At 37.2% G+C, this 23,731-nt stretch overlaps 2 protein-coding genes across 5 annotated transcripts in view; one reads left to right on the top strand and one right to left on the bottom strand.

Annotated features, from left to right (window-relative positions):
- POLR3G (RNA polymerase III subunit G) overlaps positions 1-1,239 on the top strand; it is a 45,347-nt gene extending 44,108 nt beyond the window's left edge. For all 3 annotated transcript variants that reach the window (XM_036280293.1, XM_036280295.1, XM_036280294.1), the window contains exon 8: positions 1,110-1,239. In XM_036280293.1, coding sequence (XP_036136186.1) covers positions 1,110-1,196 — 87 coding nt within the window. In that variant the 3' untranslated portion in view covers positions 1,197-1,239. The remainder of the gene's footprint in view (positions 1-1,109) is intronic.
- A 3,286-nt stretch (positions 1,240-4,525) lies between these two features.
- LYSMD3 (LysM domain containing 3) lies at positions 4,526-16,060 on the bottom strand. Of its 2 annotated transcripts, XM_036280806.1 has the most exons (3): positions 15,965-16,060; positions 12,922-13,187; positions 4,526-8,157 (listed from the first exon to the last, which is right to left on the bottom strand). In XM_036280806.1, the coding sequence occupies exons 2-3, from the start codon at positions 13,174-13,176 to the stop codon at positions 7,492-7,494; spliced, it is 921 nt and encodes a 306-aa protein (XP_036136699.1). In that variant the 5' UTR covers positions 13,177-13,187; positions 15,965-16,060; the 3' UTR covers positions 4,526-7,491. The 2 variants fall into 2 exon arrangements, with proteins under 2 accessions (XP_036136699.1, XP_036136698.1); XM_036280805.1 differs by lacking the exon at positions 15,965-16,060 and having other exon boundaries at positions 12,922-13,365.
- Positions 16,061-23,731: the final 7,671 nt, after the last annotated feature.

The following is a 23,731-nucleotide window of genomic DNA, read 5'->3' on the forward strand; positions in this document are numbered from 1 at the left end:
TTTTTATGCCCTCGAGGCCCTCACTAAGTTCACTGAGCATCCTTATAAGCAGTATTTTGAACTCAGCATCTGTTAGGTTGCTTATCTCCATTTCGCTTAGTTCTTTTCTTGGGGTTTTGTTCTGTTCTATCATTTGGGACCTGTTTCTTTGTCTCCTCATTTTGGCTGCCTCCCTGTGTTTGTTTCAGTGTATTACTTAATGAGAGGTATGGGGCTATCTGAGATCAGATGCTGCTTGTTTGAAAGAATTTAGGAAAAACCTGAAGCAGGATCCAAGACAGGCCAATCCTATGGTTAAGCAAGTGGCAACAGCTTGGGTGGGCCTGAAAACTGGGTGGGGTGGGGCCTCAGGGAGTCACCAGGCCGGGGCTACCAGTGTGAGCCAGGTTGCTGGAGTCCCAGATATGGTGGCTGTCTGCCACCCCAGGGAAGGGCTCATCAAAGGAACAAAGGCCTCTGACAGCACGTTTGTCCCTCTCAAGCCCTCACTACAATGCCAAACAGCTCAGTTCTTCCCTGTATGACTCTGGTGCCCCTGGAGCTGCTTCCCCTCCAAGCTTAGAGGGAGAGAATCCGATAAGTCCGTGCATGAGCCCTTTAAAAGGAGCTTCCTGGGGCTCCAGCCACTTCAGCTTCCCTGAGCCTCAGTTCCCGCTGGTTTTTCCAGCCAGAAGTGATGGCGACTTCTCTTCCTGGCACTGGAACCCTGAGCGGGGCGTCTGGTGTGAGACGGGGACCCCTCAGTCCTGAGGGAGGACCTTCCCAGGTGAGGTGTCCTCCTGATTTTTATCTGCCATAGGTGGATGTGGGACCAGCCAGTTGAGCCTCCGCCCCTCCTACCAGTCTCGATGCAGCTTAATTCCGTAGTTGTAGGACTTCCATTCAGCTCGATTTCAGGCGGTTTTGAGTGATGGTTGTTCTGTAGTTTAGTTTTAACTTTGATGTGGTTGTGGGAGGACGCGATACCGCGTTTACCTACGCCACCATCTTGACCGGAATCCCCTAAATTTGGTTTTCATAAACTTAAAGATACAGCCTACATATGTTCCTTAATAATGTTACTACTCCTTCACTTTAATATTTACTGAGGAATCTATCATTTCACTTAGGAAAATGACTACATTAATTCATACTTTGAAGATGGAGATGATTTTGGTGCAGACAGTGATGACAACATGGATGAAGCAACCTATTAGCCATGAAATTTTCCAACAAATATTTTACGGTACAGCTTATGAACATTTGAACAAACTTGTTTCCTTATTTCTGATGAGGAGTATTTTGTTTTTGTTCCTGTTTTGTTGGACAACATGTGTTACCAAATATTCAGAACTACTGCGTTTACATACTAGTTACTTTACCAATTAGTCTCTGACACTCTGACATTCCTTCTCACCATACTCAGATAATTCTCTTAAGTATTCAAGTGAAAATTTTACTTTTGGTATTATTTGGATTAGAATGTGCCTAAAGAGTTTCTGCATCTTTAAATCTGTGTATTCATACTTGAACAAATCATTCTCATTTAACTGCTTGCTGAACTTTTGTAAAACTGTTACTTGTCATCATAATGGATTTCTGTAACCTGATAGTTGATTTAATACTGCACATGGAGCACTTTAAAAACAAAGAAACTTGAAAATAACTTTATTTTTTACTTTTACACGGTATGTTCTATGCTATTATATTATGACTACATAAACCTACCTGAGCTCTTACAATGGCATATGAGGTTAGAAGTTTGTGATACATAATATACACAGGGAAAAATGCCAGTCAGAGCTATATAAGTTTTACAGCTCACATCTCAGCTAGTAAAAAGGCTTGGGATGAATATTAAAAATACTTGAATTGGGGGTTAACTTCTTACCACACAATGTATGAATTAATCATCATCTCACTATATTAAGTTTATTTCAAATAGTTGGGCTTATGAAAATTAGACTGAGACGTTTAAATTTGTACTTTACAAAAGTATGGGATTTTAGTCATATAAATCTCACTGCAGAGTGCATGTATGAAATTCGTGAGGTATAATGACCTCTGTTATATTTCAGAGGGCTCATAGCTATCTAATAGGTTTATATAACAGTGCAGAATAAAACTCAGGTCACTTTGAAATTAAAATCAATCTTTTTTTGTTTTAATTAAAAATTAGCTCCTCTGATTTTTTATATTGGGTGTGGTGAGGGGTGCAGGGGATACCTAAAAACCTTAGCCTCTAAAGACTCACAAATGCCAAAGATTTTGAGGGGAATGCATATTATGTATTTTTAAAAATGATTTACTAATATTGTCTACCAAAATAAATACATTTAATTTTCCCTTTTGGGAGGATATCACCCATTGCCCTCTAACCTGAGAATTGGAGACCAGACTCTATTTCTACCTTTACTATTAAACTCAACCTTGAAATTGAGCTTGGTTTTCCATAAACAGTTTCCTATAAAAACTGCTTAAATAGCAACCAAACCCAGCTGGTGTGGTTCAGTGGTTGCATCAGCCTCATGCACCAAGAGGTCGCCAGTTCAATTCCCAGTCAGGGCACATGCCCAGGTTGTGGGCTAGATCCCCAGTGGGGGCATGCAGGAGGCGGCCAGTCGATGTTCTCTCATCGATGTTTCTATCTCTCTCTCCATCTCCTTTCCTCTCTTTCTAAAATCAATAAAGAAAAAAAAAGCAACCAAAATTTACCTATGTGTTCATTCTCTAAGCATCTAGAAATAGTTTCTTCATTTAAATTTGGCCCTCTAAAAAAAATCATAACATCAAATGATTGAAAATACTGTTATTTGAAACAAACATGCTTTATTCACAAAGTATATTGTAATCTGATTTTCCCATCTTGAATTCTGGTGGGGAAAATTTATACTCTTATTCCATTTTGTAAAATGGCTTTCTCAGGAAAAAGATCACTTTCAATTGTAATACTTATTCAAGATGAGTGAGAGGATCATATAATTGAATTATTTCTTCACTAAAGGAACTTATAAAAATGTTTGAGGATTCTAAAACCTGAATACATTTCCTTTAAAGCAGAAACCTCACTTAAAGCTTCAGTTGTAACGGGGCAAATAGTCATTTAGGATTGATAATTAACACACGTGTTTTATTCTCTCGCCTCCTTAGTACCTTAACTAAATATCATTTAATTTATAAAGTCTTATCTCTGTGGTTCTGTTTACTTGCTGTATTGTAAATCAGCAGATAACTGCTTGAATAGTGCAAATACACCAAAGATACAGGTATTTTTTTCCCCCTAGCTTTCAATCTGTCTCCCACATTTCAGTTCTGCAGATGGTAGGACAGCCCTTTGGGCAGAGGTTTATTTGCGTTGGGAAGCCCCAGCCATCTCCTCCCTAAGTGCATTGTCTTTCCCCTTTTGAAAAAAATCTCTTTACAAGTATAAAGTAGACTAATTGTGAGAACAGGCAGGGTGTTTGCTGGTTCACCAGCATGAATCTTGTTTTTGTAGCTTAAAATCTCAGAGACTGAAGTTATTCCATTGGAAGCTAAACTTTAATTCAGAGATAGCGTCTTATATATAAAAAAGTACGTTTGTGAAGTGTCTTTAAAATGGCTATGTAACAAGCAATACTGTTTTGTTGCTATAATGCTTATTTTTCTGTATTTGTTTACATATTAAATTTTTACAAAACAAAATTGTGTTCTATGTTAAGATGTTTTGTTTTGAACCTACTTAAATATATTTGATAGAGAAAACTAATTTGTTAATAGATTTTACCTGGTAAAATAACTGTATATAAAGCAGGGATGCCAGTATCAAATATTCTTTAACAAACCACCAACAAAAGAAAACTCAAGTGATTCAAGTGTGATAACACAGATGTGGCAGCCAGTGTAATTAATATGTTATCATTGGCACCATGGACTGACTGACATTGTATATGAGAGAATGCTAACAAATTCAGAAAATGTTAACCTTCCTTCCCCACTGCCTCAAATGCAGTGTCAGCACCTTGGCCTTACTATGGTTTAAAGCTGTTAGTGAAAACTTTTGTAATTAAATAAAATTTTAAGGTCAAGATGATTGTAAAAATGCTAGAAGGATCACACCATAAATTCTTCCATTAAGTAAAAGCTCCAGAACGTCAATTCTTTTTGCTGCTGTAATTTTTAAACATTAGTATTAAATGGAAAGTTTTGCTTCATAATAAAATTTACACATAAATAGAGCAATTATTATATGACTTATCGACAACTCTTAAGTCCTGGACTCTGCCTTATGAGGTCTTCTTCCCTAAGAACCAAGATCCCTCCAAGAAGATTCATCTGAAATTTATTTTCATTTTATTTCATTTACATCCTGTAAGCAAGCGGATTTTTGTTTTAGTGTAACAAGGGGGAAACTTGAATTGGTAAGCCTTTGGCAATTTGTCTTACATAGTGTGAGGAGAAAAGATTTGCTTTATTCAATTAAATTCACCAGCTTCCATTTTCGATTGAATAATAAAATAGAAACTTTATTTTGAAGATCTTTTAAAATATGAAAAATAAGGGGCAAAGTTTTAAAAACCAGTTTTACAAATGTACATGCTAACAATGTTCTACAATTCCATTTTGCATTTGTGTAAGACATTATACAAAAGATTTATACTATTTGCATATATAATTAAATATTGCATTCAGGTATTTCTATGATCTAACAGTGCAATATGCACATACTTAGAAGAAAAATACTGACTTCCTGAGCAACTGTTGTAATTCCAAATAAGAATGATTCCCATCACAAAGTGCCATTTAAATACTTCTAGAAACTCCACCTTTACCCTATAGCACTTTGACTAGATCCTTGCTTCTAGTTATAAAACTTTTAACTGCATCCTTCATATTCCCAAGTAGACAACTGGAGAAATAGATACCTTTAAAAAGAACTAAGTAATGAACCATTATGGTTCACTGAAAGAACTCTTCAGGCCACTGTACAGCAAGTAGAGTCCAGAAAAAGACAAGCTTAAAAAAAAAGTTCTCTGGTTAAGTTAACTTAACACTACAGTCTGCTAATTCTTAATGCGGCCAGCAGACTCTACAGTCATTTTTTTCTCAAATGGCATTTATTACTTCAAAACAACCTTAACCATTTGTACCCAGACTTAAAAAAATTGCTCCCAAGAAATTTTTCTTCACTTGTAACTCCATTTTTTTTAAGTGAACCAAATGCATGATTTACACAGTTGTTACCTTTATACTTGCACATATATATCGCTTCTAATATGAAGCCTCAAAATTCAAATAAGGGTTTCAACACAATTAAAATTCACAATTTTTCTTATTTTATTAAGTTTTACAAAGTAATCTGAGTTTGCTACAAATTTTGGGGTATATTAGTCCTTTTTAAAAGCTAAAATTATTCTGTAGCTATTAAACGCTTAGGAATTTATCTTCTAAAAATGGCACGACGATTAGAATCTATTCTATATATAACAGAATTATATAATTCAAATTATATTCAATTAATATATATAGTTCAGATATACAGAAAAAGTAAACTGCCTGTGTCATAGGATGTTATATTTCCTTCAAGGAGTATGACACTAACAAATACACAGTGCACCTCACTACTTTAAAAATAATTTATCCTGGGAATTAGACCTCTCTATCACAATTTCAAAGTACCACTGACAAAAAGGAATTGCTGACTTTCTGTAATTTCATCAATTTGATGTAAACAAAGTTCAAAAAAGGACACCTAGCACATTCTACCTTAAAATAATCTATATTCCCTAAAACTTGATTTTTCAGCAGGCTTAATAAATACAATGTAAACTGATCAAGTTAACATTGAGCATAAATTAGAAAGATCATACTCCTCTTTTCAAGATGCCCACAGAACATTAAAACAATTTTTAAATTTTAAACTGAGTTACTCAAAGAATCAACTTGCTACAATTTCCACATTAACACTTTTCGGTAATGATCCAAGGTTCTCATACACACAAAAGCTTTAACATTTGACTTCTTTGTCCTTTTTATACTTTGCTACAGAAGGTACATAAAACCTGTTTACCACATATATTTATTTACACCACTTTGTATTTAGATTGGAGTTTGCAATACAAAGTAGTCAAAAGATGAAACATTAAAATTAGGAAATAATGCCCAGAAAATGAGGTGGTATTATAAGAGTTTAATTATACACAAACAGGCAGTCCCGACTCCACCAAATCTTTTTTCTAAAGAATCATTTTGGTTACATTTTTAAAAACACATGCTTTCAAAATTAAATTATAGAATCAATTTGCAAATTCTTACCTTGCAGATCCACAGATCTTAAAAAGTGGCACTCTCAAGCACTTTTGACCTTATGCCTTTGGCCTCTCCTCCCCAACTTTATTCTCCAGTTAAAGGGAAAAAAAATTGAAGTTGGATATTTTCTCTTTGAAAAAGAGTTGAAGGGATCAATAAGTAAAGCTATGTGTCTGTTACTGCTAATGCCAAAGGTGTCTTTACTCCTGCTTTTGCTTAATGAACCATTTTCTGCCACAATGAAAACTTGTTTTGACCCCATTAATTTGTGCTTGATAGTGAAAGTGGAGACAAATTTATATAGCCTATGTTCTGAATCGCATTGGACCATCTGAAATAATGCCTACTTTTAATTCTAAAAATTATATTAGCTCACATATTTTTTAAGGCATTAAATGTAATTAAGGCATGTTACCACATGTAACACAGCAACATCTTATCACAGTATGTAGGACATTATTTTCCAAATGATGCTAACATGTACATGTATAACACTTTTCATCAAAGAATTACAAAAGTGCAAATATGACTTCAAAATCAGAAGAAGAGGCAGCAGTTTTTAAGAGACAATGATCTTTAGGTTCTTTGACCTAATCCAGTGTTCTATAGACCAACTGGCAACTTCCCAACTATAACACATTATTTTGGGGCTTAAAATAATATTTAATCTCTATCTTAGCCTCTATTATAGACATTATACATCACTTTCCAACTTCTGCATCTACTTATGCCTTCATAGCATATGTGCTAAACTAGTTTTCAGAAAGTTTTAAAATGGAGTTTTAAGTATGTGCTCTCATAAATAATTTTAGAATCAAACTTTTTTGCAACTAAACATTTTGATGGTTCACAGTAAATTCAGTTGCAGATATCTGGTGCTATCATTATTCTGCTTAATAAACATTAATAACCTTAAACCAAAAAATAATTAAATAAAATTTAAACATAACTGGTCTTGAATAAGAAAAATGTTTTCCAAGAACTTCCTAGACAAATATTTAAATTCATTTTTGCTTTAAGCATTGATACAACAGATATACAGATTTACTGTTGTTCTCAATATCCACAACAACTGCAGGGATTTGATACATTTGTAAATGGCTTAAAAAAAGTGAAAAACTAAAGCATCTCCAATCTCCCTAAATTCTGCCTTTGAAGTGGTTATTGATTCATCATATTCCAGATGAGCATGTGATCACAAACACTGTACTTATGAGCTAATTGCTATGTTTTGTGTTGAGCAGCAGGAGACTGAGAATTGTGACTATATAGTTTATGATCATCTTGCTGGCCAAATGGTATTCTTTTAGTTGGAGCAATTCCATTGTCCATTTGTCTCTGCTGTGATGGGGGTGTGACTCCTGAATGCAAATGTGAAGAATCCACTGTTGAATGGTGACTAACATCCACTTTAGCTAAAATTTCATAATACAGCAAATAAAATACTGGCGTTATTATACCCACTATCAGCATTATCACCACAGCTGTCCACCACCCTATTCCCCAGTCTGCTCCATAGTAAGGATCCTTATGTTGAATGTTTTTGTTATCAGGTTCAAAACGTATTTGTTGTGCTGTCAAGGCAGACACCACCTCATTAAGGTTCTCTCTTTTGGTGTCTGTACATTTTACTAATTGTTCTATGTCTCGGTCTACTTCTTTTAAAAAGCTGCCAGCTGACTCACTGGAAGAAAGAGAATCATTAAGTGACAAAATTTCCTGTTGCTCTGGAACGTACTGAACAGATGAAGGACGTGAAGCCTGTCTTCCTTTTGGAGAATAAAGTGTTTCAGTCAATGAACTGAACTTTTTTACAGGAATTTTGACAGACCTAAGGGCAAAAAAGTCTTGATCGCTGATGAGATTGTTAACCCTCTTGATATCTGCTACCTGTAAAAACAAAAAACATTCAACTGAATTCTAAATCAAACCAGATGTAGCAATATTCATTCACCCCATTTATTTTTGGAGAGGAAAAGAAGTCAAGTTTAATTATTAGTAGTATTAAGTTATCACACCCAAAGAGACTGTATTTTATTTGTGGATAACAGTTCTACACAACTTTTAATCCATCAGTCTTAAGAAATCACCAATGAACTTTTTACTATCTCCCATGTTTAATAGCCCTAAAGCCAGCTATTTAAGTAGATTCTAGAAAGTATTTCTGAAATGCAGATGAATGATCCCAACTAGAGTTATATATTTGTGGATTACCAGCAAAATGGTAAATAAAGTCACAAGAGTAGATGGATTCACTAGAAAAAGATAGCATTAAAATGTGACACAGGAAAGACCACTGAAGAATGCCAACATTTAGGGGTACGTTGAGTAAGAGAAATCCACAAAGGAGATGAAAAGAGACCAGGAAAGCAATAGATGTTGGTGATTAAAAGCATAGACTATCTAGGTTTAAAGCATGGCTCTGACACTTTGTAGCTGTACGATTTGGGGCAAGTTGCTTAACCTCTCTGAAATTGTTTCCACATATATAAAATAACAGTAATAATACTATGTATCATATATGGTTGTTGTAAAGATTAATCCATTAAAATGTATAAAGGACATTTAGAAAAGTGATATATTGAATGTTATATAAGTATTAGCTGTTCTTAAATATTAATAACAAGAAAATCAGAAACTGCACTATCAAGGTCAAATGGAGGGTTTTTAGGAGGGAATGGTGAACTGGATCAATGGCAGATTACTGATCAAATCCAATGAAGAATGAGAGTTGTTGGAAAAATCATATCCCTTGAAGTGTATCTGTGATAGGAGGAGGAAGAGAGGATTAAAAAGTAGATGAGATAGGAAAGATAAAGAGTCCTTTGTCATTTTACTACCTAGAGATTGTTTTTTCTTTTTTTTTTTTTTTTTTTTTTTATAAACACCCAAGGATATTTTTTCCTTTTTTTTTGTACAGATAGAGTGGGAGGGAGAGAGAGAGAGAAACATCGATGTGAAGGGACACATCGAGTGGCTGCCACCCGCACGACCAACCAGGGCCGGGGACAAACTGCAACCAAGGTACGTGCCCTTAGCGGGAACCGAACCCGGGTCTCTCCGGACCGCAGGTCGACACTCTAACCGCTAAGCCAAACCGGCCAGGGCAAGAGATTGTTTTTTCTTAAGGCAAATGAAGATGCATCTACAACCAACAAAACAAAACGACAACTAACCGAACGGGACATGTCATTTGCAAACAACAGCTCTGACGAGGGGTTGATGTCCAAAATATATAAAGAACTCATACAACTCAACACCAAACAAACAATCCAATTAAAAAATGGGCAGAGTACCTGAGCAGACTTTTCCTAAGACATACAAATGGCCAATAGATATATGAAAAGATTCTCAACTTCACTACCTATTAGGGAAATACAAATCAAAACTATAATGACAGCCCTGGCTGGTGTGGCTCAGTGGGTGTTGTCTGGTGTGTACACTGAAAGGTTGCCAGTTCAGTTCCTGGTTGGGGCACATGTCGGGGTTGTGAGCTCAATAGCTTGATCCCTTGATCCCTGGTAGGAGGCATGCAGGAGGGACGGATCGATGTTTTGCTCACACATCGATATTTCTCTAACTCTCTCCTCCCTTCCTCTCTCTCTAAAAATAAAAAAGTTTTTAAAAAAAGTACAATGACACACCACCTCATACCTGTTAGAACAGCTATTATCAACAGACAAGTAATAACAAGTGTTGGAGAGGTTGTGGAGAAAAAGGAACCCTCATTCACTGCTGGTGAGAGTGTAAACTGGTACAGCCACTATGAAAAACAATCTGGAGGCTCCTCAAAAAATTAAGAATAGAGTTACCCTATGACCCAGCAACCCATCTTCTGGTTTATCTTAATGAAAAATTTGGAAACATTTATTCACAAAGATGTATGAACCCCTATATTCACTACACAATATTCACAGGGGCCAAGACATGGAAACAACTGAAGTGTCCACTGATGGATACCTGATTAAAGAAGTATGGTACATATATAAATGGAATACTACTCAATCATAAGCAAAGGTGAAATACTGCAATTTGTGCCAACATGAATGGACCTTGAAATATCACTCTAAGGAAAGTAAATCAGACAGAAAAAGTCAAGAACCATATTTCACTCATATGTGTGATATAAAACTCAAAGTAACAAATGAACAAACAAGAATTCACAGACACAGACAAGAGTATGGTGAGGGAAAGGGGCTAGGGGGAGGATAGTAAAGGGAGTCAAACATATGGTGACGATTTGACTTTCAGTGGTGGGCACACAATACAATGCACAGATGGGGTAGCCTAGAATTGTACACTTAAAACCTATATAATTTTATTAACCAATGTCACCCCAATAAATTTAATTAAAACAAACAAACAATTCATTGACAAACCCCAAATCCTGACCCTATTTTCTTTAAATGTTCTTTTGCTTGGTTATATTCTAGTAACTGCTCAATCCTTGTTCTGAACTAGGCTTCTGGGATTTCATATCTACCTAGGTTCTCTCTCTGAATAAACCTATATTTTCTCTGTTATACTAATTTGCTTGGATGCATTTAGGATTCCAATCTTGGACTTTTTGATTTCTAATTACTGTTTTATAACTGCCATATTTTAAGTAATTCCTATGACTGAATATAAGTGGAAAACAGCATTAAATACTGTATTTTTTAAATGATAAATCCTTTGGTAAGGTTAATCTTTTTTTTGCTACTTGCACATTACTTATCTTAACTCCCTAATTCTGTATTAATTTTCCCACTACTATAACCAATGCCATCTTTCCTCTAATGTTAAGCTAACTGCCTTATTGGGGTCAAACTTTTCCTTAGTTATCTCAAAGTACTTCACCTCAATCAGTCTATAACACTCATTTCTGAAATACCTATTAAATTTCCTGTTGTTCACCTTATTTCCTCCTTGAAATCTCTACATCACTGTCATATGCTGGAAATACTTTCTCCTTTTCTCCTACCTCACTGAAAATACGACCTATTTTAAATCATTCAAATGGCATTTCAAATTTCTCTTCTTCTAAGAAAATTTTCCAGGTTAATGAAAGAAAAACTAATGTCTCTGTAATAAAGGGGGGCCACATATTCACATATTTATTTGCATTAAAAAACAAAATCAGATTATTTTCTGAATTAGTAATAAATGGTATTGCCATACATAAATTGCCAAAAAAAAAAACCAACCCCAAAACCCCGTTCTTCTCACACCTCATCAAAAAATGCATTTCAAAAACATATTTTATTACACTTTTAAATCAAAATTTATAGTATGTTTTGATCAATTTGAATAAGTTCAATAATTACTCTAGCAAAAAATAATACATAGAACGTCATGGTCATTGGATATTTTTAAAATTCAATTTAAGTTTTTATATATATATTTACAAATATGTGTGCATGTTTCTATTTCAGATAACTATGACAGGTATTCCTAAAAGGTTTTGAAGTATAAAAATAAATTACATTATAAAAGATTTTGGGGATGAAGATAAAAATATTAATCAAGGAGAAAAAATGATTTAAATTTCATGCTTATAAATAAAGAACATATATAATATCTATGTTTTTACATGAATTATTTTAGGTAGCAAATCCTAAATTAGTATTTAGAATTCCATACATTTCACTAAAAGAGTATTCTAACCGTCTTTTTTTTTTTCAGTATCAACATTGATGTTATAGAAATTATATCCTTTGTAACTATTTTAAGTCATTAGGAAATATTTGAAAAGTTCACTTTAAAATGTGCAAGGAGGTACATAGTACATACACTTCAAAATTTTATTGGGAGTGTGAGAAAAAGTTTGAAAACCAATGTTCTAAAAAGTTTCCATATCAATGTATTTACATGAAAACAGATTCCATTCTAAGGATGCAAGATAAAAATGACACAGATATAAAATGGGTTTAATCAGTTTAATATCTACAAAAATGAGAAATATACCTTTCCTTTTAGCTATCAATCCTACTTTTGGAAATCTATTCTATAGAAATAAAAGTATTTCCGTTTAAAGATATAGTTGTGAAGATACTCACAGCACAATGCAAAATATGGGGAAAATCCTGACTATGAGTTAGAGAATGGCTTAATAATTATGATACATCAATACTATGGAAAATTATATAGCTATATAAAATAATAGTTAGATATTTAAGTCTATTAGGGAATAACCATGATAAATTAAGAAATAAAGAAGGCAAAGACAACCTGCAGAGTAAAAGGCATGGTATAAACCAATTTTAAAAACACGAAAATCACCAACCTCCCAGGAATTTTATATATATGCATTTTTTAAAGCACAAAAAAAGGCATGAAAAGAAACACAAATGTGTTATCTCAGGAAACTGAGGCAGGACAAAACTTCTTTATATATTTCTACAGTTTTTTACAACTTGGATAGGAGAAAAGGATAACTTTTGGGTGTTATTCAGTACTGAAAATAGAAGCACAGATTTAAAAATAACAAGAAATTCAAGTATTCACTTAAAAATTTAAAAAGTTAATATCCATCAACCTTATACAGATTTCTATGGAAAGAAGAAAAAGGGGGTGGGGCAGACAAGATAAAAAGGCACAGAATTTATTTCGATTTGTGCTATGAACAAATAATTTATTTTGGACTGCATTATGCAAAATCAAATTAAAACTTACCGTACAACAGTACTGAAGGGCTATTGCATTTAAAGTATCTCCTTCCTGTATATCTTTTGTTAATACTATAATGTCATCAAGTCTATCTCTTGATGTACTTCTTCGGATTTTCTCTTTTCCTCTGGATCGAAGCTCATACACTTCAGCATCCTCCTCCAACACATCGCTCTCTATACAGTTTCCAAATGCATGTACTTGGCCACCTGAATGAACTCCTGGAATAGGAAAACTACGATTCTGATGCCTTCCTGCCATAATGTCCAAACCTGGGGGGATAAGAGGGAAGAAATCAGAGAAAACTCTAAAATATATCTGATCCATTTGGCTGATTTTACATGAATCATACATTCAGAACATCTTATCTTTGTTTTTGGTTTTTTTTCAAAAATGGTTTTAGTCATTTAAAAATTTAGGTTCAAGTTTTATAGCTGTTGAAGTACAGTGAATACGTTTAGAAGTGGAGACAAAGGGAAGGGATGAAGAGGCAATAAATTCTTATAGACCATATATCACAAAACATTTTGATAAGGACAAATAGCTATAAACTTTTTTTAGGTAAAAAAATTAAGTTTCCCCTTTTTTGAGTATGTGAATAGCATGAGATACTTTTATATTTTCTTAAAAACGTGTAATTATATATATATACATATATACACACACACACATTTTATATACACACACACATTTTATAGTTCTGATGGTATCACTGTTTATAGGTATACAAATACATTTATAAATCCAAAACTTTTTAGCTTGTTCTGCATTTTAAGTTCATGTGGGGTTGAAATATCTTTTGTGCTACCTACCTACCTCCTTGGATCATGCTGACATCATTATTTATATTTACTATAGTAGGTGACTTCTATATAGGTCATGATTTTACTCTCAACCAGGGATTTTCCTTCTCTGGAAGCTTTTCACCAAACTTAATTTATCAAAGTCCTCTTCAAACTCAATTTACAGTCCATATACAATGTGAAAAGATTTTAGGTCACTATGTTCATTCCTACTTCAGAAGAGACTGTAAGACTGACTGAGAGCTGACCTAAGTTAAAAACTTGTATCAATGAATAATTTTTATTTTATTGCATACTCACTCTCAACTCACCTTTATCAAGTTGGTCTATTCTCATTAAAATTAACAATATGAGAACAAGCTAATTCCACATTCCCAGGTGAAGGATAATCAGCATGCAAAGATGGAAAAAGAATGTTCAGAGGAGGAGGAAACCATATGTCATAGAAGCCAAGGCAAAATGATGTCTCAAAAAGACTTAGTTTAGTTGTAAAAATTATGAACAAGCACCAAGTGAAAAAGAGAAAAAAGAAATCAGAAAAGACAAACTCCAAAAGTCTGTGGAGTTTGGATGACAAACAGATTATTCTTTCCATGTAGGTAGGCATATACTTATTAAATTTTTGGAACAATTTCATAACTGAACCCAATCCTTGAATACTAGTTTCTAATCCTGCTCTATGGCAACATAATGCATTAAAAACTCAAAGGTTCCCCTTCAGATAACTCAGGCAACTAATAGCTATATATTGAGTGGATTATTTCACCTGTTTCTCCAGGTGCTACATTTTTTATTACCATGAGTAATAACTTGACAGCCACCAAACTAAAGAAAGCTCCCCACATTTTACATCTCAAAAGCAGTTTTGAAGTCATGATCAATTCTTTCAAGGAGTTTTAACAAGCAACAAAGTGATTACACTTTTTAAAATACCATAATAAATTAAGGATGCTTTATTTTTAATTCTCAAAAAAAGCTGAAAGAATATATCATCTTCACCTAAAATAGACAACAGTTTCATTTCCACTTATTTAACAAAGTCTTTTCTATCATGTCTTTAATCTAGGGAATGTCTGTCTGTGAATCCTGTGATTTGTAGGCACATAATGTACATTTTTCTAGGGAAAATATTTTCATATTCTCAAAAAGGGTCCATGACTTCAAAAAGTTAAGAACCACTTAACATACAGCAATAGAAAAAGGGCTATACTCTCCCAGTTATGCCACCCGTTAGAATTTGTCTACCTCATATTTTGTTCTTAGAACCCCAAATTAGCTTAGTACAGCCGGAAGTCACTCAGCAAGGTCCAAAAGCCATTTTAGATATTTGTATCAACCTGTCCATGATGTAGTAGTCCTAAATACTATTTGAGGGCTGAATCTCATTTGTCTATCTCTTACCTCCTCCCGTGTAATGAGATGCAGGCAGCAGAATAATCAAGAATTGTGTGTCTACCTGAAGTGAGAAGCTCGACTTTGGCCCAGGCAGGTAATTATCAGGGCCAACTCTACAGAGATTAGAAAGTACAGTCCTCAAGTGATCTGACTCAATGCTCTTCACCTGTCTTAATTCTCTTTGGGCAAGAAAAAAGCACGAAGCTCCCCTTCAGAAAGCTACAACAACGCAGATTACAAGCGGGCACAAACATTACCAACGATTCCCAGCTCGGTCCGCGTGTGAAAACGGCTCCCCAACACCGCCTTCAGTCCAACAACTGCCGCAGGTGGATTCGCTCCCACACCCCTTACCCAGGGGACAGTAAGAGGACCGCGGTACCAGGTAGCTCGGCACCGGGACAGTGTCGTGGGACCGTATCCTCCAGGGCCAATTCGGCTTTACAAGCGCGACTTCCCTCCCTCTCCATCCCACCAGTCTCCTTTTCCCGTTCCCTGTTCCCGCTGCGAGGACCAACCTCGGATTTTCATGTCACTCCTCACACCTGGACGGTGTGGACCAGCTGCCGTCAGCGAACAGTCAACACACACACGAAGTTGCGGGAGAAATACAGTGTCTGGGTGAAAAACGCGTCGCCCCGGGAGTCGGGCACGTAGAGGTGCTTCCTCTGAGTCTCAGTTTCCCCAACAGTGTGTCGAGGCCTCTGGGGGGCTTGGTCTCCCAATGAGTCCTCCAGCCGCCCCCGCCCACTGCGGCCAATGGCCCGCGTCGCCTCCAGCGAGGGCGCCGCTGGGGCCCAACCCCGCCGGCCGAAGCGGAGCCACTCCCCACCTCCCGCCACCATCGTTACCTGTCCCGTTAGCAAGGGGGACGCCACGAGGACACAGCTGCCAAGTCCGCCGTCGCCGCCGTCCCGGGCAAGTTCATGACCGAACCTCGGTTTTTGGCTGCCACCGCCCTCCTCCTACTCCGCCGCCGCCGCCGCCGCCGCCGAGGCCAAAGTCTCCGCCTTCCCGGTCTTGCGCCACCGCCACGTCCGCAAACCTGCCGTGCGTCATCGCGTCAAGTGGGCGGAGGTGGGACGGGGTAGGGGTGGAGGCGGAGGCGGGGGCGCAAGGGCAAGCTTGGAACCCTGGGCTCTCCAACCACAGGCCTACGCCCGGCGCGCAGGCGCAGGGACGCCACCCGGGCCCGGGGGCGGGGTCCGCGTTCCAGCCCCGCTCCTCCCTCCTGTTTGGCCACGCCCCATCGTCCCCAGCACCGGCGCTCGGCCCGCGAAGTCCTCAGGCTAACGCGGTTCTCGGGAGACCTGCGGGCTGTGCCTTTGTCCTTCGTCCACACGGTGCTGAAAAACTGTCTAGAAAGCATTGAGTGGAGTAAGTGCTGAGGATTTGTCGAGGGCTGTTGTGCATTTCTTTTTGCGCTGCATCTGGAGGTTTCTGTAAGGTTGGGAATGGACGCTCAAAAGCACAGTGTTGAGGTCTGTGTTTTAGAAAATTGTGCTACACTTACTACTTTTTCATGCTGAAGCCTCTAGACTTAGGCAGAAGGGGCAAAACACTGGAGAAAAACACTTTGGGCTGCAGAAGCCCGGTTCAGCCTTTATGTTTATAGGTGAGGAAAGTGAGCCATCTAGAGTCAGGCCCTTGGAAATGTTTGCCCTCCAGCCCTGGTTCTCAGGCTTCCCATTCGTAAGTGAGACAAAGCTGTCCACAAATTGTAACTTATTTTGCTTTAAAAATAATTGAGTCATTGGTAGTTACAGTTGAGGTGTATGAGATATTCGTTTGTTCAGTAACGAAAAATTTGTTCAGTGCCTTCACTCACGATTTTCCTCATGAATTTACTAAACGAGTACAATAATGTATTTGAATTTATGTAAATAAGTGTAAATCAGCGATTTTCAACCCGTGTGGACACTACAAGAATTATTTAAAACATGCAATACCTGACTATTTAATCAGGGTCACTAACCTCTTTTCTTTAAGATTATAAAATTTTAAAAATGGCAACAGCCAATACAATAGCATCAGGTGTGAATGATCTGTCTTCAACCATAAATATATATAGACCATACAATAGAGTTGCACCTTATTGGTCATGTGCATAATAAGGTTGTGTCTGATTGGTTAATTCTTGGTACCAGAAATCCTATACAAGTATAAACCTGATTTAAAAAAATTTTTTTAAATTATTTTTTTAAAGAATCTTTAAAAAAATTTTTTATTGATTTAGGGAGAGAGAGAAAGAAACATCGATGAGAAAGAACAACAATCTGCCCTGGCTGGTTTGGCTCAGCGGTTGGAGCGTCGGCCTGCGGTACAGAGAGACCTGGGTTCGGTTCCCGCTAAGGGCATGTACCTCGGTTGCAGTTTGTCCCGGCCTGGGTTGGTCGTGCTGGTGGCAGCCACTCGATGTGTCCCTTCACATCGATATTTCTCTCTCTCTCTCTACCTCTCTCTCCCTCCCGCTCTATCTGAACAAAAAATGGAAAAATGTCCTCGGGTGAGGATTAAAAAAAAAAAACAATTGGCCGCCTCCTGCATGCCCCCACTGAGGATCGGGCCCATGACCTGGGCATATACCCTGACCAGGAATCGAACTGGCGACCTGTTGGTGCATGGGTCAACACTCAACCACTGAGCAACACCGCCAGGCAGACAACTGCTTTTTTTTCCCCTTAAATCACTTTGGGAACAAAAGAAGATGGCTACAGGCAGGACTGGAGCATGGGTGAGTGTATGTGAGTGTAAAAGAGAGTGTGAGTGAATGTGAGCATGGAAGACCAACCTTAAGCAGTGCAGAGACATGAGGCAGAAGGTTCCTGTACTGTGGATGGAAAGCAGACGGTTAGTGGTAAGCGGCACGTCAGTGAACTTTCCCCAGCGCAGCCGGAGGCTCTGCCATTTTGGAGGATCCGGGGTCTTCCCTGGGAGGAGGAAACAGGGAGCAGCTGGATCCCAGCAACCTGAGTCACTAGAGCACCCTGCACCATCCGTCCAGTGAACTCATCTGTGTTGGCATGGTCAGCACACAGTAGGTGCCTTCAACAGTGGCTGAAACCAACTGGAAGTCCCACCCCCAAGAGCAGCAGCTACTCTCCCAGGCCTACAGTAGAGCTGCAGTCCCGCAGGCTCCAGGCCCCAGGCCCCAGGCCTGGGGCAGTGCAGCAGCCTGCCCAGGCTCAAGGCAGCTCACCCAGGCTCATGGGGGCACTAGCACCAGCTTGGGAGCCCAGCACCTCCCCCCACAGCAACAGTGACTGGGCAGGAGTAGAGCCCCACCACCAACAGGCATTAGCAGCCCAGACTGGCAGCTGAAACTGTCTCCAGCGGCATCAGCAAAGACTGATCAAGAGCAGTGCCCCAGACCAAGCAGCAGGGCTAAGGCAGCTGAGACCTGCCCCTGACGACTGCAGCAGCAGAGTTGGAGTGAAGCTCCTCCTCCTAGCAGCATCAAAATCCCAGGTGCATAGCATCCTAAGCACCCAACAGCAGTAAAGAATTGGGACCTGAGAGCACCCCCTGGCAACAGCAGCAGCAGTAGCAGTGGGAACAGGGAGCTGACACTCGCCCCAGCAGCAACTGATCAGGAGCGAGCCCCACTAGGCAACAGGGTTCTCCAAGAGCACACCAGTGGGACCCACCCACCTCAGCTACAGATGCCAAAATCCTTAACAAAATATTAGCAAATCAGATGCAGCAATAAATCAAAAAAATCCACCATGATGAAGTGGGATTCATCCAAGGGATGCAAGGATGGTACAATAATCGCAAATCAATAAATGTGATACACCACATAAACAGAAGGATAAAAACCGTATGATCATATCAATAGATGCTGAAAAAGCATTCGACAAAATCCAGCACCCATTTCTGATAAAAATGCTCAGCAATGCGGGAATAGAGGGATCATATCTAGACATAATAAAGGCCATATATGAAAAACCTACAGCCAACATCATACTCAATGGGCAAAAACTAACAGCATTTCCCTTAAGAACGGGAATAAGACAGGGATGTCCACTTTCACCACTCTTATTTAACATAGTATTGGAAGTCTTAGCCACAGCAATTAGACATGAAGAAAAAATAAAAGGGACCCAAATTGGAAAGGAGGAAGTGAAACGGTCATTATTTGCAAATGACATGATATTGTACATAGAAAACCCTAAAAATTCCATCAAAAATCTAGGCTTAATAAATGAATTTGGCAAAGTAGCAGGATACAAAATTAACATTAAGAAATCGACGGCATTCTTATACACCAAAAATGAACTCACAGAGAAGCTAACAGAACAATCCCATTTCCTATCGCGGCAAAAAAATTAAGATACCTAGGAAAAAACTTAACCAAAGAAGTAAAGGATCTCTTCACAGAAAACTACAGGTCATTGGAAAAAAAAAATGGAGAAAGATATAAAAAAGTATATAGCTTGTTCATGGATTTGAAGAATTAACATTATTAAAATGTCCATTCTACCCAAAGCTATATATAGATTCAATGCAATCCCCATCAAAATACCAACTACATACTTCATAGAACTAGAACAAATAATCCAAAAGTTTATATGGAATCAAAAATGGCCCCAAATAGCCACAGCAATCTTAAAAAAAAAAGAACAAAGTAGGAGGGAATCACATTAGCAGACATCAGGTTATACTACAAAGCCACTGTAATCAAAACAGCCTGGTACTGGCACAACAATGGGCACATAGATCAATGGAACAGAATAAAGAACCCAGAAATGGACCCAAGACAATATGCTCAATTAATATTTGACAAAGTTGGCAAGAGCATACAGTGGAGTCAAGACAGCCTCTTTAATAAATGGTGTCGGGAAAATTGGATAGCTATATGCAAAAAAAAAAAAAATGAAGCTAGACCACCAACTTACATCATACACAAGAATAAACTCAAAATGGATAAAAGACTTAAATGTGACTCATGATTCCATAAAAATCCTAGAAGAAAATGCAGGCAACAAAATTTCAAACATCATACGCTGCAGAATTTTCACTGATACAACACCTAAGGCAAGAGAAACAAAGGGGAAAATGAACACATTGGGACTATATCAAATTAAAAAGCTTCTGCACAGCAAAAGAAACAACCATTAAAATCAAAAGGAAACCCTCAATGTGGGAGAGCATAATTGCCAATGATACATCAGATAAGGGGTTAATTTTCAAAATATATAAAGTACTCACACAATTCAACAAAAAGAAGGCAAGGAACCCAATTAAAAAATGAGCAGAGGACCTAGACACCTCTCCAAATAGGACATGCAAATAGCCAAGAGACACATGAAGAAGTGCTCAACATTACTAATCATCAGAGAGATGCAAATTCAAACAACAATGAGGTATCACCTCACACCTGTCAGAATGGCTGCCATCAACAAATCATAAAACAAGTGCTGGCAAGCGTGTGGAGAAAAGGGGACCCTAGTACACTGCTGGTGGGAAAGCAGACTGGTGCAGCCACTATGGAAAACAATATGGTGTTACCTCAAAAAATTAAAAATTGAACTTCCATTTGACCCAGTGATCCCACTTCTAGGAATATACCCTAAGAAGCCTGAAACACCAATCAGAAAGGATATATGTACCCCTATGTTCATAGCAGCATTATCTACAATAGCTAAGATCTCGAAACAGCCCAAGTGTCTATCAGTAGACAAATGGATAAAAAAGCTGTGCATGTACACAATGGAGTACTATGCAGCTGTAAGAAAGAAAGATCTCTTACCCTTTGAGACGACATGGAGGGACCTGGAAAGTATTATCCTAAGTAAAATAAGCCAAACAGAGAAAGACAAATACCACATGATCTCACTTATTTCTGGAATATAATGAACTAAACAAACTGATGAGCAAAGTAGACCCAGAGTCATAGAAGTAGATTACAGATTGACAATCAGGAGGAGGGGTAGGGAGGGGATAAACCACAGAACTTATATGCATGTATGCATAACTGATGGACATAGACAACAAAGCTGGGGATGGGGTGGAAAGGGTTACAGAGTAGGGTGTCAATGGGGGGGGGGGAGAAACATCTGTAACAAAAATAAATTAATCTAAAAAAAGCCAAAAATATAAATAAACTGTTAGAAATGTTTAAGAAAATCTGACAGTATTACAGAATCTATAATATATATATAAATAAAAAAAAATAAAGTCACTTTGGAACAAAAAGGGTTGATAATTACTTTTTTTTTTTTTTTGTAAAGCAATAAAAATTATACCTATTTTTTGTCACATTGGCAAAATATACTTTTTGGTGTGTTGCAGAATTTCAGTAATTAGTTTTTGTGTGCCATGAGATGAAAAAGGTTGAAAATCCCTGGTGTAAAGTGTTTTAATGATGGGCCTCATGTCTCCCAGAGTTGCCAATACAGACTGTACTTTAACGACCGTATGACAATATACATTTTACATCCAAACGGGCAATGTGTAGGGTGCAGGCCACTTCTTTTCAAAATGTTTGAATACAGTATTTATGCATCATGAAGCCTTTGAAGCTTTGTTTTACATTATTTTCAAAGAGTATGTTTTTTGCTTTCTGGGAAGTGTCTCATTCAAGGTTAGGAATTCAGTATTGCAATGTTTTTCTTTTATTTGAGGGGATAGGCACTGTGCGCAATTCTACAAAAAGAACTGCAGGAGAGGAGGATTTAAAAATATTTTTTTAAAGTTTGTCGGAGCTGTTCTGTGTGCTGTTGCCCTTGTGACACCCCTGTCTGTAACCATTTATCACTGCGACATTTTCTCATCAGTAGACAAAGGATATATTCCCTGCTTGATGTGTAGGGCTTCAGCTGCTCAGCCTTCATGAATGTTAATGTGAATACAACCTTCTGTCTGCATATAGGTTACTTTTCTTATTTTAATGTCAATAGGCAGTGGAGTCCATGTGAGAGCGCCTAGTGGTAGCATTTCAAGCACTTCTACAGAACTGCCGCCTGCTTCCTTTGTATAAATACTTTCTTAATGATATCTGCACGCTCTTGAATTGTTATTGATATTTAACAAAGATGCAGTTATTGAACTTTTTACAAAAAGACAATAATAGAATTATATTTTATTATTAAAATACACAAAGGAGGCAGTTAACCATGAATTTTGGCCAAGTTCCAAAAAGCTGGCCAGTAGGAACAAGTATTTTGTCTTGGAGAAAAAAGGATGTCCCTAGTGCTCAGCAAAGCCAAAAGGCTTTTCAGTTTTTTGAGATCTCATCTGATGCAGTTTTCATTAAAAGGCTGTAGATGAAAGAACATAGTAGTTTCTAGGAATGTGTGTTTCTGTCACTAAGCTTTAGGTTTTCAGATTTGTTTCAGGATAAAAATTACAATGAGAAAGTAAATTCATGCAACTGGTTAGGAGTGTTACTTGGCGATATCTATAATAGTTAAAAAGGCAATTGACTGAAGTATTATATTGCTAAGTAATTACCGTGGATTCACATAAAGATACATAAGGATATAATTTAACAAATATGTTCAAAAATTTTACTCTGGTAATAGCCCCAAATCTGCAAATATTCTGAATGTTCATCAATAGCAGACTGGATACTCTGGTACATTTAAATAATGTATTATACTTCTCTTCAAAACAATGAAGTTGATCTGTATTTCTATTTTATTCATTCATTTACTTAACAATTTTTTGCTGAGGGAGAAGTATATATGGGACCTCTGTTCTAGACAATGGGGATATAGTGCTTTAAAAGAGAAAGTTTCATTACTCATGAATCTTTTATGAATAGGCACATGGAAAGATCTCCAAAATGTATTTTGAAGAGAAAAAATTAAGTTGCTATATAGGAGGTATGATGTTATTTCTTTAGAATACATTCATATATCTGTCTGGGGAAATGCATTTTTTTTTTTTCTTTCTGGAAAATTACTAAAGGACTATTTAACAGTGGTTGAAAAGAACAAGATTGGCAGGGGAATGGGCAAGATACTTTTCCTTTTCTAAGAAGAAATCTCTCCATCTACTGTATATTTATTACCACATGCTTTTATTTTTTAAAAATATTAAGACAATACATTATATTCTTGAATAACTAGATGTGTTGTAGCCACAGTTAACAAGCCATCCATCTCTTAATTCCTGAGTCTGTTTGTACTTTGTATCCAAGTGGTGAATGCCTGGAGAAAAGAACCAGATCAAGTCCCTTGGAAGTACAAAAATGAAAAAGTAACAGAACATTGAATTCTTTTTACATTTCTTCTTGATTTCCCTCTGCCAGATTTTTTTATTCCTCCCCTTTTACTCTACTCCTTCCTATATCCTTTTATCAGTATTTCTTTCTAATTCTGCTTTCTAGCAGCAAAACTAGAAAAGACTTGTACACTAAGGAAATATTTAGAGTAAACTCAAATGAATTTAAAACTGGATTTTGGGGTAAAACCTAAAAAATTTTCTCTCATCTCTGATCTTCAAACAATCTGTGTATAGAGAAAATTACTGTGATTCTTCTCCAGAAATCTTGAAAGAAAAAAAAACAACAACCAAAAAACCAACAGACTGCTTGATTTAGATATGTTCTGCTAGAGGTGAACCAGATGACCTCCCTAGTTGCTGTTCTCTTTGTGATTTTAAAACATAGT

The sequence above is a fragment of the Molossus molossus genome, unplaced genomic scaffold (genome assembly GCF_014108415.1).
Source record: "Molossus molossus isolate mMolMol1 unplaced genomic scaffold, mMolMol1.p scaffold_m16_p_3, whole genome shotgun sequence".
Lineage (NCBI taxonomy): Eukaryota > Metazoa > Chordata > Mammalia > Chiroptera > Molossidae > Molossus > Molossus molossus.

Excerpts from the sequence above, each read along its gene's own strand:
- LYSMD3 (XM_036280805.1), bottom strand. The coding sequence starts at position 13,269 with ATGTATGATTCATGTAAAATCAGCCAAATGGATCAGATATATTTTAGA. Across the intron at positions 8,158-12,921 it reads CCCTTCAGTACTGTTGTACG|GTAGCAGATATCAAGAGGGT; the intron begins GTAAGTTTTAAT and ends TTGTTTTTACAG.